Source organism: Leptodactylus fuscus, chromosome 6 (assembly GCF_031893055.1).
Source record: "Leptodactylus fuscus isolate aLepFus1 chromosome 6, aLepFus1.hap2, whole genome shotgun sequence".
Lineage (NCBI taxonomy): Eukaryota > Metazoa > Chordata > Amphibia > Anura > Leptodactylidae > Leptodactylus > Leptodactylus fuscus.
In genome coordinates this window covers 66556998-66572390 of record NC_134270.1, presented here as the reverse complement: position 1 = coordinate 66572390, position 15393 = coordinate 66556998, and the positions used below count along the sequence as shown (strand labels likewise).

At 41.6% G+C, this 15393-nt stretch overlaps 1 protein-coding gene across 1 annotated transcript in view; it reads left to right on the top strand.

Moving 5' to 3' along the window:
- Positions 1-12634, top strand: part of LOC142210759 (opioid-binding protein/cell adhesion molecule homolog) — a 382482-nt gene extending 369848 nt beyond the window's left edge. The window contains exons 5-8 of the mRNA XM_075280159.1: positions 3398-3532; positions 4520-4640; positions 8886-9037; positions 11122-12634. Of these exons, the coding sequence (XP_075136260.1) occupies positions 3398-3532; positions 4520-4640; positions 8886-9037; positions 11122-11219 (506 nt within the window). The 3' untranslated portion in view covers positions 11220-12634. The remainder of the gene's footprint in view (positions 1-3397; positions 3533-4519; positions 4641-8885; positions 9038-11121) is intronic.
- The last annotated feature ends 2759 nt before the right edge of the window (positions 12635-15393 follow it).

Sequence of the window (15393 nt, the reverse complement as noted above, 5' to 3'; positions counted from 1 at the left end):
TTTTCAGAAAATACTGTGGGAGACTGTAAACATTTGAATTAGTATTATTATTATTTATTTGTTTTTTTAACAAAACCCGCCAAACACCAACATTTGTGACTTTTTTACACTAGAAAACTGGTATATGGGTCTTAGCAAATTTATCCCAGTGTACTACAGTTCCTGACACATTGTAGTAATAGTAAGTTATCCTGTATAATTATTATTGTTTAGTTATATAGCAAAGTTAAAGTAGCTCAGAGGGGAATTAACCCTGCCGTTACCTAAACTAATCAAGTGGGTCTGTGAGCTTCATTGATTAAGCTGGATAGTAAAACAGTGTGACTATGTGAAACAAAGAGTCACTGTTATTGCCTCCTGGCAGTGTGTGTTTGTTTAAAATATACAGAAAGATTTTAGAGAAAACGTTATTAAAAGTTATGTTTTATTTTTATGAGAAGTGGGATTCGTAGGTGCATACAAAATTATAGTGTGTTTCCCAATACCCTGTGTTCCTAATTTTATTTATATAGCACCATTAATTCCATGGTGCTTTACATTTCTGAAATTGTTCTTAGTCATATCTGAAGAAGAAGCCAAAGAACTTTGAAACGTCATATTCTGTCATCATTATGAGTTAGCCATTAAAAAAGGTATCATCTACTGAAGACTCTCAAGTTTTTTGTTTTTTAAGTTATCCTGGTAATAGCAGGTTATCCCTCATCCACTGGACACGTGACAACTGCTTGACTGGTTGGGTGTACCTGTTGAGACCTCCACCAGTTGTCAGAATGTGGGTCTTTTGTCTATCAATTGAATGGAGTGGTGGTTAAAGAGGTTGTATCATCAATATAAATTGCAATAAATAATCATAATATTCATTTACAGGGTATTTCTATAAACTAGCAAATATTTTCTCACAGGACTTTCTCTTGGGAAGGCAGAAAGAAAGCCTATGTCCAGCCTAAATGAGGCTGATCTGTATTCTACAGGGTGTACATGACTACACGTGCCTCATGAACGACATGCACAGACTTACACATGTTGAACGCCAGAGGATTCTATTACAAGCAGATAATTGTAATAATTTTTAAAATTAATAACAGTATAAAATTACTCTAAGTTCACATTACCGTTGGATTCTGTCAGCAGTGTCCGTACAAGATTTTAGCAACAGACACTAGCTGGTCCGTCTGAAATTTCCATTTCTATGGGCAATAGACTTCTAACGGACAGTAACTGATAGCCATTAGTTACTGTCCGCTTGTGTCCATTATGATATGTGTCTGGTTTTTGTTTTTTTTTAAATAAAAAAAATGGACACCTTCTGAGCAGTCACCAACGGTAGTGTGAACCTTACCTAGAGTGCATATACAATTTACGTACTATGGTTTTGATTGTCTTGATGGCACAACCCATTTCATTCAGAGTCTATGAGTCTGATAAAGGTAGCTGGATTCTGTACTCCGCTTACTAAATTCATCCTGTACACTTTGCATGGAGCCACTCCATGGTGACCAGTAGGGTCCTAAGAGTTTGACCCCACCATTCTAGCAATTGTTACCCATCTAGTGCATAAACGATAGCTTGTTATTATTGTAATACCTTTTACTTGTTATTCTTTCAGGCAGCTCCTCAGCAGTTCAGCATTATTTCACCTGATATGTGCAGCAGTGCCATCCGTTCTTGATCTTAAGCTTGGTGCAGTTTCTTTTACATTGATGAAACTACAATGGACACACAGTGTTCTGTATTGCTATAATACTTCTATACAGCAGTCCCAACCCTTTGGGAAGTGTTGGTTTTTACAAGAATCTGCATTTGTTTTGGGGAAGCAAGTAGTTTAGATGCCCCGGCCTCCACCTCCTAGAGCACCTTTACCCACGATGGTCTGGACAGACAGTCACCATTCGGTGGTCCAGTGACTAACCAGTAAGGTATAGGCAGCCAATGTGATTAGGAGCAGTTACTAAGAGTATTCTGTGTTGCACAGGTAACAGGACTGAAGAGGCTTTGCACAGTCTGTAAGATGTATGAACTGTAGTTTTTTGGGTTTTTTTGTTAAAGGGGCTCTATCAGCAAAATCATGCTGATAGAGCCCCATATATGCGTGCATAGCCTTTAAAAAGGCTATTCAGGCACCGGTAAAGTTATATTAAACTACCCCCCCCCCCCCCCCGTTTTAAAATAATAACCTAAAAAAGAATGTGCTCTACTTACGGATCGTGCACCCTGGGCAGGCATTCAGGGTGTGTCTTCATCTTCTTCCACGCCTCTTCTTCCTCTGATGTCTTCGGGTCCCGTCTTCCTCCGGCGTTTGCTCGCGGACACTGATAAAAAAAAATTGCTTGGGCGCATGCGCAGTAGCACGCGGCTTCTACTACAGCTTCTGCGCATGCGCCCAGGCTATTTTTTTTTTATCAGTGTCCGCGAGCAAGCGCCGGAGGAGGACGGGACCGGAGGACATCGGAGGAAGAAGAGGCGGGGAAGAAGATGAAGACACGCCCTGAATGCCCGCCCATTGTGCACGATCCGTAAGTAGAGCACATTCTTTTTTAGGTTATTATTTTAAAACAGGGGGGGGGGGGGTAGTTTAATATAACATTTACGGTGCCTGAATAGCCTTTTTAAAGGCTATGCACGCATATGTGGGGCTCTATCAGCATGATTTTGTTGATAGAGCCCCTTTAATGTAGATTGTGAGCCCCACATACGGCTCACAATGTACATTTTTTTCCCCCTATCAGTATGTCTTCTTTTTGGAATATGGGATGGAAATCCATGTAACCACGGGGAGAACATACAAACTCCTTGCAGATGGTTTTTTGGCCTTGGCGGGATTTGAACACCAGGACCCAGCGCTGCAAGGCTGCAGTGCTAACCACTGAGCCACTGTGTGGCCCCGAACTGTAGTTTTTGTTTCTTTTTTTTTTTTTTTTTTTTTAGTTGCTCATGTAAGACTTGTCTGTGATTGATGCTGTACACGTTCTTAGCAATAAGCAATTCCTCTGGCGACATTTTTGTTTTCGGTAACTACGGATTATTCTGAATTAAAATTAATCTCAAAATCAGAGTCAGCAATGATTTACTGTGTTGCTGGTACAGCACTCTCCCAGCACCAGCAATAAATTCAATCCACTCATCAGATGGAAATGGGATATGCCAAGTTGTTCATGTAACCCTAGAATTGATAAGGAGGATGTTGAAGTAACACTGGGCAGGCTGGGATCATGTGTAGTAAAATGGGTAACCACCCAGGATTTCTTTAGATTCTATTCACAACATAGTTATTTTAGATTAAGCTCCAGAGTCCCCCTATACCGGCTGTGTGGCCATATAACTCTGCACTATACATCAGATATAAGTTTACCTCACATTCATTGTTGTAAATTGTCACTGTGGCTTTTTCTGTCTTCAGCTCATAGGTTTGTGAGTGATGATGAATATGTGGAAATAACTGGAATCACACGAGAACAGTCAGGCCAATATGAATGTAGCGCAGCCAATGAGGTGGCAGCCCCTGCGATGAGCCGTGTTATGGTCACCGTAAACTGTGAGTATGCTTTGCGTGTTTTGCCCAATGAGTTGATTATATGACCTATAAGCTACTAAACCATTGAAGAAACTACTTCTTGTCCTGAAACGGTCATGAAATGGGACTCTAATCGAATTACGGACACAAATACAGACACTTAGGGACACTTGTCCTCAATAAATGGGATCATATAATGAAAGTGGCTTCTTACAATAGGCTATCCACTTCTGATGTTCAGAACTACAGCCAGGACCAACACAATACAGTGTACAGAGCTGGAAGCAGAGAGTTCCATATTTGTATGGTGACTGTGTGACATGCAACCCAGCTCTCCTGGAACATTGCATGACCATTATACACTGCATTGAGCCCTCTGTATGGTACTGGGCCCACAGTAGTGCTAAACAGTTGGACGGCACACAAGGCCATCCACTGAAGGTTTATTGATGGTCTATCCTGAGAATATGTCAAAAGAAAGACAGATAAGCCTGTTATAGCAGACACATTCTCTTCATCTAAAATTAAACAAAATATATTGGTGTTATAGCAGTTATAATGATCTACTATATAGTGACTGCATAAATATACACACTGGTGGTGACGACTGGTACAGGACAGAATGTGAGAATGTCTTTATTTTAGGAATAGTCTCTTGACCAGCCAAGAAAAAATATTGCTCACCATTCTCAAAGTATAATTTAAAAAAAATAATAATACAAAAGTGATTCTCTCCTCACCAACTTTCTGCCACATTCCAGCCCTTTCCCTTCCCTCTACTTCTTCTAGAAGTGATGAGATCCAGACACAGGGACCGGACTGATACAGCCATGTCTATGTGTCAGGGCATCATCAATGCCATAGGAAATAGAGGCTGGAAGGGAATGGAAGCAGCAGGGATCAGTAAGTTATGGCTTATAAAAAAAAAAAAAAATCTATACCATTCTAAGTTAGGTTAATAATATTCTCTCATGACTTTGCAACCATTTTTGTTAATTAACCCCACAGATCCCCCTTACATCTCTGATACCAGAAACACAGGAGCATCAGTTGGACAGAAGGGAACCCTGCGCTGCTCCGCCCTGGCTGTACCGCTGGCTGAATTCCAATGGTATAAGGAAGACACCAGGTAATGTTTTTTTTCTAGTGCATTAATAACAAGTGGCCAATAACAAGTGATATTATTGTGGCACTTGGGGCATGTTCATATGACAAAGTCATGTATAGGGCTATGCATAATGCTGTCCCTATAACTCCTGATATTATTTCAGTCTCATGTTTACAACCCCCTGTAGGCCTGCAGCCAGTGCAGAGCATGGGACGCAGAGAAGAATCTACTAGAAATGGCCAAAATGATATTGCATGTTTCCAGAAACATACGATATCTGCTGATTGGAGCAATGGGCGGAGCTTAGCACACTTTCTCCACCCCTAATGCCACCATGTAGTAGAGTCTAACTTTTTAGCTCCCAAACTATTATTGATGATTTTTTTCAAATCAGATTCAGACAGGTAAGCCTTAGTTCACATTGGATTGCATACTGTACAGAGTCTGTCAGGGAGAAAATAATGGATAGATGGCAAACTCCATTATAGTTAAAGTAGGGAGGGGGAGACTTTATTTTGCTTACATGTTCCAGTTTTTTTTTCACACTGGACCTGGCTTTTCCAGAATCTGAGGTGTACTGCCTCCACCCAACTCTCCTGTTTTCACCTCTGCTATGGGGGCTAGCTTTACTATATTCAGCCAGTCCTTATGTAAGTAGCTACTTGTGAAAGTGGGAGAGGAGGCGTAGTGACCCAGGGAATGAGTTTTGGCTACAATCATGTTATCCAGGGTCTAAACCAGCCAGGAAACCAAAGGTCCAGCATGAAAAAAGATGGAGCAAGTAAAATAAAATTCCCTGTACAACCCGTTTAATGGATTGCTTTGGGTTCTGTTGTTATCTTTCATTAGCTGGATCCATTTTATTGTTTGATCCTTTCTTCTGGGCCTGTAATGAACCAGAAATACAGATTTATAAGGGAGTTGTTCAGGTCCAAACCAATTATAGAGCCATGCGACAGCCTTTAATAGAAATAGAAACATACACACGTGGACAAAATTGTTGGTACCTCTTGTCACAGAAATAACTTAAATCTGACAAAAGTAATTTGCCAAACTACATGTTGACAAGCCACAAAAACATCTGGGGGAATGTCCTGAAGGGGCTGAAACATGCCCTCTGGAAAAGTCACCCATGAAACCCGAAGCAACTGGAGCAGTTTGCTCATGAGGAGTAGCCAAAATACCTGTTGAGAGGTGCAGAAGTCTCATTGACAGTTACAGGAACCGTTTGATTGTAGCAATTGCCCCAAAAGGTTGTGCAACAGAATATTAAAGTCAAAGGAAGCATCATTTCTGTCCAGGCCTGTTTCATAATTTTTTTTTTTTTTTTTTTTAATTCTGTTGAAGCGAAAAGCAATGTCTGACTTTCATTTATATAATTTCCTAGAATTTTTTATTTATTATTACTTTTGTCAGATTCAAGTTATTTCTGTAACCATTGTGGGTTTTTGTTTCATTAAATGAAGGGTACCAACAATTTTGTCCACGTGTGTACCTTTATACCACAATCAATGAAGCAATGCAAAGCAATCATCTTTTTATGGAAATGCAGATCAGCCTTCAAGTGCATTGGGGTGGGGCCCAATTTACCAGATTTCCTACAGACAACTGTGATGCAGTGAATGTCATTCACAGCTAAAGAGAGACATTGGACATTGATTCCATGGAGTCTCTCAGCATTTGCATCCTTCTATAGCAGGGGTAGGGAACCTTCGGCTCTCCAGCTGCTGTGAAACTACAACTCCCATCATGTCCATTCACTTCCATGGGAGTTCCAAGAACAGCAGAGCAAGTATGCATGCTGGGAGTTGTAGTTTTGCAACAGCTGGAGAGCCGTACGTTCCCTACCCATGTTCTATAGCAGTCTTTCTCAAAGTGGGCGATAACGCCCCCTTGTGGGCGCTGGAGGCCTATAGTGGGGCAGTAAAGGGCACAGAGAAGATTGGGGGGCGTTGAAGCGGTTTAGGGCGGCGATGGCTAATTTAAAGGGGTGGTATCATAACAATGATTCTATCTATACTGCTTGTTAATGTGGATTTAAGACTTTTCCTAAATACACTGCTTCAGCAAAACTGCTTTGTTTGTCCACTATCTTACTTTATTCACTTCATTCTGGACACTAGCACCTGGCCCCCTGCTCATTGCTGAGGGAGCCACATGACGTAGCTCCCTGCTGTGTGGGGGGAGAGGGGGGGGCTGAGTGTATGAAGCCAGCCTGTGTCTGCACCACACATACACATCACCTAGCTCCCTGCTGTGAGATAGAGGGGTGTGTGTGGAATAAGTGCTGCTTTCTTATATAAAGCAGTCTAAATCCTACTGGGCTAAAGGACGTGGTCTCTCTGTTCACTAGGATAAAGCTTTATTATATAGAGCAGGCTGCTAGTGGGCAGAGGAGCCAGGTCCTTTAGGAAACTCCGTACAAGGTAAATCCAAGTCTACAGGACCTTTTGATGACATCACAGGCCCTTCAGTCATCCCATAGGATCACGCTATGTGGTGGGCGGAGCTTCATATTAGATTAGTTTTAAAATTAAAATTGAAATGTTTGTTTTAATAACATGAATAAAAGTTTTCCTAATATTACAAAATGGTGTTTTACATTACCCTCATCAGAAAGTCTTATTTTCACATGACACACATAATTTAATTATTAACATAATGACTGCGATTGTGATTCTTAAGATGTAGTAAAGTAAAAAAAATTTGGGGGGGGCGCTAGAAAATAATTAATTCTCGAAGTGGGCAGTAGACAAAATAAGTTTGAGAACCTCTGTTCTATAGGATAATCTGGCAGACGGGCCCCGCCCCTCATGCACTTGCCACTGAATTGGATATCTATAAAAAGATGATGATTTTTGCATTGCTTCAATGGTTTGTGAGCTCATAAGTTTGTTTCTATTACACACACATTCCTTTTATTTGGCTCTTATTGGTTTATGAGGAATTTTTGTCCTGACAAACTTCCCTTAAACAATGCTTATGTGAATACACCCAAATAATCACAGGTCACAGCTTATAAACCCTGATCCCAGGGACCTGAAAATCTCTGTGAGTTGGCCATACCCCCTGCAAGTTCAATCCTTTAAAAAGCCTTGGACATGAACACTAGAACCAATCCCCGTTTTCTTCCAGAACCAGCGCTATTTCTGTCTATATGGTGTCTGGAACAACGGTAGAGATGAGGGGATATAGTTCTGGACAAATAGACCTTTTACTGTTCAGAGACAACTTGTTTAAATATCTGTGGGCACCTTAAACAGAACTTTAATATTAGTCTAGATGTAGTGTGTTAGATCAGTGCCATAGTTATGCCGTCATGTGTCTGTCCTGAGCTGGTCATCATCTTTTTCTTGTCTACAATGTACCTGACACAGGGAGACACATTATAAATAGAAAGCTTCTTGGTCTATTTTTGGCATGAGGAATTAATTCGCATTCTGCGGCCGCTGCTTAATCGTTCATTGGGTATTTGCATTTTCTTTTGGCATCTTTATTCTGAGCCACGGCCAAATATGAACCGCAGCTGCTGCAAGGAGTTTGACTTTCCATACTGTGGTTTACGGAAAAAATAGTGAATATTTATTAGATGAATAATCAGCCTAGATGGACGGAGCTTTTACCAAGTTTTATTGATGCACAGTCATCACAAGATTCTGTACAATACATAGCCAGTATTATAGCACCATTACGCGATCTGTAAATGGAGCCAGCAGTAGCCAGCCCAGGTCAGTCAATAGCTGTATATAGAATAACATCCAATCACCATCATAAAACTAAAATACCTGCAACTCAAGCATGTCATGTAATGGTGCGATCTGAATCATACAACCCTGATCAGAGATCTGCTGCCTTCCTTGTACTAGACAGATCAGCCAGAGGCCTGGCATCCACAATACAGAGCTATACTTTTTGTATTCATGCTTAACTCCCAATGTCAGTCACAATTCTTTTCAAGGATTGTGCCTCTGGGCTTCCAGATCCTTGCAGAGTTCACTTTATATCAAACTAGCCAGCAACAGTACAACAGCTCTGTCTAAATGGCCTATTAAAGATGGCGGCATTGAAGATGCAGATTGGCTAATACACAGTGTGCTCTGCTGTGTCACATCCAAGAGCTTCCCTCCAGGCCTGTGGTATGGCTCAGAAGCTGAGATGAGAGGCTGTATTTAGGTTTAGGTACCTGTCCTTTACATCCATATACTATTATTTATTACTTTTTTTCTTTTTTTTTTTTTAAAGATAATGTGTGTGTCTTCATTGCAGGTTATCCAATGGACTGGAAGGGGTGAGAATTGAGAACAAAGACCAGATGTCCATCCTAACTTTCTTCAATGTATCTGAGAAGGACTATGGCAATTACACGTGTGTGGCATCTAATAAACTGGGGAACAGCAATGCCAGTGTTATTCTGTATGGTGAGTAATGCAGTGCATTGGTGGGGCTCCCCTCATATGACAAAAAATTTGGTAAATATGCAACAAGTTTATATTATTGGCAGTATTTGAGCTAAAAGCGCTGATCAAATGTATTCATGTTCAAAGAGAAATGGTAGAGTAGATTTACCAATGAAAATACAAAAATTCTAGCATTAAAACAGGTGCATATACTTTACACCACATATATCAATTGTTTTAGACACTTTCACCTTGTTTAACAAAGGGGCATGGAATAAGATGCAACATGTAGAGGCAAAAAAAGTCAACGTTAGTGCCTTTTAAAAAAAAAAAAAAATTTAAGCATCAACTGACCCACCAAAAAGGGGATATAAAGTTGGACTAGTCAGTCCAGGGATGCACGATAAGGCACTGCAATAGAATTGGCGTTATATTAGGACTGTATAGTCTAGGTGTACTAATCCATTGTACTGTTATGTACAATGCAAATATTGCCTCTCTGTATCTCTGATTCACAGATGGGAAAAATGACTTTGATTCTACCTTCTGCATACAAATCCACTGTCCCGTCTAATCCAATGGTGTACAGTCCATTCTCTGTCTAGCCCAGTTAAATAGTCTGGTCTGTGAATGGACCCAAAGTGGGGCCTTAGCCTAAAGGTAAGTTCACACTGGGTTTTTTGGTCCAGAACCTGAGGTGGAGGCCATCTCAGGTTCTGGACCAAAACAACGGGTAGCCGCGACTGAATGCCGGTGCACTGCAGCGGCATCCAGTCACGCACTCCACTCCGGATTAGGCCCAATGAATAGGCCTAGTCGGCAGGAGAGTATGTCTCCAGGGCAAATCACGAGGCAAATCGGCCTGAAGAATGAGCATCCCAGACTGGCTCCTATTGATTTCAATGGGAGCGTCTTTTTGGTCAGGATTTTGAGGCGGATACAGCTTCAAAATCCTGACCGAAAAACCCTATGTGAACGTACACTAAGGGTCATGAATTCAAGAAACTCAAAGCCATGGAGGGTCAGTGTGAACCATGTTTGAGAGGGGATTAAATGTAGTTTCAGGATATGAAGATGTGTCCAGCTTAGCATTTGGCATGTTGCATGCTGTGATGTGGATAAGTACCTTACAGAAGACATTTCACTATCACAGGTATGCTGTCTTTTGTCAGGTAGGCAGTCCCAGGCTGTCTGCTTCAGCGCAGGACCATCCAGTTGACCGTAAAGATCTTAAATAGCATATTGGGTACTGAAAGTAACACCAGGAATACTACTCAGGAATGTTGGGCTACAAATGCAACTATGCTGGAATCAGTAGAGTGACACCTATTGAAGGGACTTGGTGGAGAACTTGGTGAAAGATCCTCTTTAACAAATTACATCCCACTGAGGGCGTTAGTTTGGAGTTTACTGCATTGTGGTGTAGGACAAGTTTAGCGTATGGTTGGAGTTTGCTACATCTGTAACTGAGGGATCATTTTAAAGGTTGTTAAAATAGGAAAGCAGGCATGCAGATCAAAGCATGGGGCACTCCTTACACTTTTTCCTAGTTTTGGTGTAGGTTTTTTTTTTTTTTTTTCTGACGGCAGTAAGAATGGCGATTGTGGTTGTCCATAGAAGTAGTGGACCTTTTAAGACTAACTGCTACACAAGAATGGCACCTACCAATAGCTACAAATTCCTATTTACCCATAGCTTGCGGTTGTGCTGCAGTGTGCTCCATGTGGACCTAGGTATTAATGAATCTCAGTGGAGAAGACTCGGCCTCTTCTGTGCAGGAGGAATTTATTTCCATGTCGTGTAGGAAGTGGAGAAGCAATTAGCTTCTCTTTAACACACATCAGTAAATACAATTACGGAGGAGACTCTGCCTCTCATTTCAATTACGACAACTTGTCGTCTTCTCCTATTCAAGGCCATTGCCGCTGCTCTGTGTCACATCCTGTAAATAGATCCTTTTACCTTCGCTCTCACAATGAAGCTTTGTTCATGCTCAGGTGTTTTTGTTTGGGGAGTTGACAAGTTCATTTAGTGTAACATCCCCTTAATAAAGTGAGAGCCAGTGCTTCATTTACTGCATTTTAACATAAAATTTCTACCATTAGGTCCTGGAGCCATACAGAACAGGAGCAGCTCAGCCTCCACCACACTGGCCGCCACCTGCCTCTGGTGTTCCATTCTCTATTCACTCACTGCGTTTTGATGACGCAGAATAGCGTGGAGGTGGGGGGCTGTGGAGAGACGTCCGGAAGCTACAGACACAATGGTCATCTTCTCCCACGCCACAGGAGAGACTACTCCCAAATACTGTGGGTGATGCTTCGACCCTTCCTCAATCTCCCTCGGGTTTTTTTTGTTTTTTTTTACTTGGAGCAGATCGCTGGTCTCTACGGATCTCAATGGGTCTAGTGCTCAATCCCAGATACCCGGGGGAGCTGAAGCTGGTTTCTTGTGTTGGTGTCTTTGTAAATCCCCGTGTGATGCTCTGCAGGCATGTAAAGATAAGAGAGTGTTCAGTGGGAGGACGATTATAGGACTATGACCTCCACTGCATTTATGGAATGGGCGTCTCCCTCCATCAGCAACTGTGGCTTTGGGATAAATTCACTTTTGTCTCTGGAACCCACAAGGAGCGACTCACAAGACACATGGAGGGTTACTGGACTACATGAAAAACTAAGGCTCTGGCAAGAGCATTATAGTAAATGAGCGTAAACAGGTAAACAAGGGATGTGACGCTCACATATAATGGACTTGATTGTCCACAAATAGCATAATCTGCCAGTGCACCCAACTATTCCAGTGCTAAACATTTCCCCATCTAGTCCTTGACCCCCTCCCTCTCTGTCTGTAATACAGCCTCAGCTCTGTCCTCTGCCTCACAATCCATCCCCGTACAGTAAATCTGTCTGGTAGTATCTGCAGTGAGTCAATACACATAGAGTTTATCTAATTCATTGTGCAGTGCAATAAAGAGTTAATACTGAACTCGGTGGCCGCAGATGACGCGCCTCACCAGTCATGTTCAGACTCACATCGCACACTCCTAAACATTGATGGTTATTGTATCAAGCACATACAGCGTTAATTAGGGTCTTGTGTAAGGAGAGTGGCTATTATGTTCATGCATGGTAAGAGTGGCCCAGGAGCACTGGAGGTTATTGTTGGAGTTCCACTTGTTGATTTGCAGCAAACCTGCCTACCTGCCCTTTAGATTCTACCATCTGCCTCCCATTCCCACTGTTCAAGAACTGTGAGTAAAATTGTGTCTGATAAGTGGCAGAGCATTGAAGCCAGACTACACCTTACAATAGACATAAGTCGTTGCACAGTCTGGAGCAGCCGCTGGGAAGTGCAGTGCTCTGTCGCAGTTCAATGTCATTGCAGCAATAGTTTGATTCTATGGAGGAGCACGTTTGGTGTATTGTGAAGAAACTGAGTTTGGGATATTTTCATTTGGCTCTTTTAAACCCTAGGAGGCTGGCGTGTCAGAAGCATACTAGTCAATGCAGACACAGTCAGATCGCTGCATGTTACACAGCGTTTGTAAACTTTTCTAGGCAAGGAAAGTCAGATGGTTGTAATCCTGTGATGTGTCAATAAAGTCTGATATTTGTATCTGTTCATCTCCTTCCATGTTCTGCCGACGCAAGTCTGACCGTCAATGTCTGCAACACTGTACAAAGTACAGGTAATGGTCAGTGACCCCTGGAATCACAGGTACAGTTTTTTCTAAATGATCAGCTTTCATACATTAACCCTTTATATAAACCTCCGCACTTGTGCCTGAAAGTAATGGTGACAGATGAGAGAAGATACAGTATATCGATGACCAGGACATAAAGTGCTGCAATCTCTGGAACATGTCAGGAGAAGATAAAGAAGTAAAGGCATTGTGTATGCAATATTTTCGGGTATGTACCCAGTAGTCAAATCCGCAGCAATCAGATATAGTTATTTAAAAAAAAAAGTCTATCATATATATACTTTTTTTTTTTTTTTTAAATAATTGCTTTATCAGAAAGAGAAATCAACTTTATTTTTTAATTTATTTAGTTTCCTGAACTGTGGGTCATGAACTCCTGGGGAATAGTGTAAACACCTTGAGAAATTTCTTCCACTCTATAGGACTGCCAACTGCTGTCAATACTAAATTTCTGTATTTATATTCCTTTAAAAGGACATCTGATGTCATAGTGATGTGACCATTCACATACATGGGCTGATCTTGTACAATAGTTCCATATATGCAAGCTATGCAGGGCTGCCTGGAGTAACATTGAGATAGGAGTGCTAAATGTGGGGAGAAGGGTTGAGGTAGCAGTGCTGAGTGTGTGGTGAAAGTGCAAATAGCAAAGCTGAGTGTGTGGGGTGACATGATGGCAGCAGAGCTGAATGTATGGAGGGAGCAAGCTGTATGCATGGAGGAAACATGAAAGTAGCAGTAGTGTGGCTGTTGGGGGGAAGAACAGAGGTAGTCATAGATGAATGAAAGGGGAAAACATGGAGGTGGAACATCTAGCTATGGGAGCAGATGGCGTGGATACAGCACAGTTGTGTGTATAAGGAATGTGTAGATAGCAGAGATGTATGTCTGCTGAAAAGCATAATAGCAGGCAAGTATATCTGTCTTTTTTTTGTAGTGAGGGGGGAGGGGCACTAAAGTCTCAAACAAAATGGGGGCCTTCTTTTCCCTGAAGTCTGAGAAACACTGATTTAGAGAATAGGAAGATGTACATTATTGCTACAGCATCTCATCAAGTCTGTCAGTGTATACACAGTATTACTACAGCATCTTATTGTATTTGTCATTGTAGGCTCAATATTACTACAAAATCCTATCATTTAAGTGTCATTAGAGAGGCAACTCCCACATTCTTCTGGCTGTGTGTTTTAATCTAATTATTTTTAAGTAATCTTTGTGAACAGAATGACAACCTCACCTAGAGACAATTGTGTGGTGTTTTCTTTTTTTTCAGATAACTATTAAAAAAAAAAAAAAAAAATCACCTGGAGGCTGGAATGTTATAATATGCATGTAAATTCAGGGGGCAGTTGACGGAAGTCAGGTAACATTGCTGCTTACTGAATCCCAAGGGTCACATGAGGATGGCAACTGTGTGTGGATCCTATTAGTGTGTTAGTCCTATTCAGTTGGTTCATTAAGTAGATGCATTTCACAGCACTTTCTCTTTTCTATTTGTTTTATATAACTGGGAAACCCCCTTAAACAGAATTCATTAATGACCTGTAAAATGTTTTTGTCACACCAGTGAATTGTGTTCTCCATATGTTCCCATATATAGAGCACCACAGTATGTCACCCCTGGACTGTGGTCATACCACACAACCTTAACAGTGGGACTATTTGCTGAAAGAGGAGAAGATGATGGATGTGACATATTCTCGCTCAGTTGCACACAATCCTTTCCTGTGCCACTTTACATACATATCTCTACTAGATGAAATTTCATAAAACTCAGATTAAAAGATTGACTGAAGAAATTCTCTGGGAGGCATTTAACAAGATCATCGCCTCTTAATAAAACAGCTGATTTCTGAAGGAGATTTTTATTGCACTTATTAAATTAAACAAGAAAAGAATCTATTTATTTCTGATATGATGAAAGTTAAGTCTGCCCCAGGGATCAGGTCATTGCATCTATCCTGATGGCTGGAGGTATCTGCACCCTTGGATGGAAAATAACATCATGCTGTAACCCTTGGTCAGCAGACACATATTAACAGCACTGACGTGCATTCATAATGTGTCCTGTGTCCTTCCGAAGAGGTTATGGTGCTTTTTCCAAAAGACAACCTCTCAATTCCATACATTCACATGAAGCTACGAGCAATCAAGAAAAGAGGAGGGAAACCCACAGTATGGGCCAAGATCACAATAAAAAGAGATTAACCAAAAACCTTTCTATACCTTGTCTCCTAGGGTAAAGTTCAGATGGCAGAGGCCGCCTCAGGTTCCAGTCCAAAAGCCGGGTAGTCGCGACTGAAAGCTGGTGCACTGCACCGGCATCCAGCCGCGCACTCCGCTCCGAATTAGGCCCAATGAATGGGCCTAGTCCGGAGGAGAGAGTGTCTTCAGGCTGAATCGCGAGGCAAAACCGCCTGAAGAATGAGCACATCGCTTCTTTTTCTGGGAGCTGGAAGAAACGTCTCTTGTAAAAAAAACTCTTGAGCGGCTTCCATTGATTTCAATGGGAGCCATCTTTTTGGTCAGGATTTTGAGGCGGATACGGCCTCAAAATCCTGACCAAAGTACCCTGTGTGAACTTACCCTTTGGAAGGCAAAAGGCCTGACAGATGGCACTAGGCATGTGATGGGTACTGCAAAATAGTACATAGATCACACTTTGCAAGCG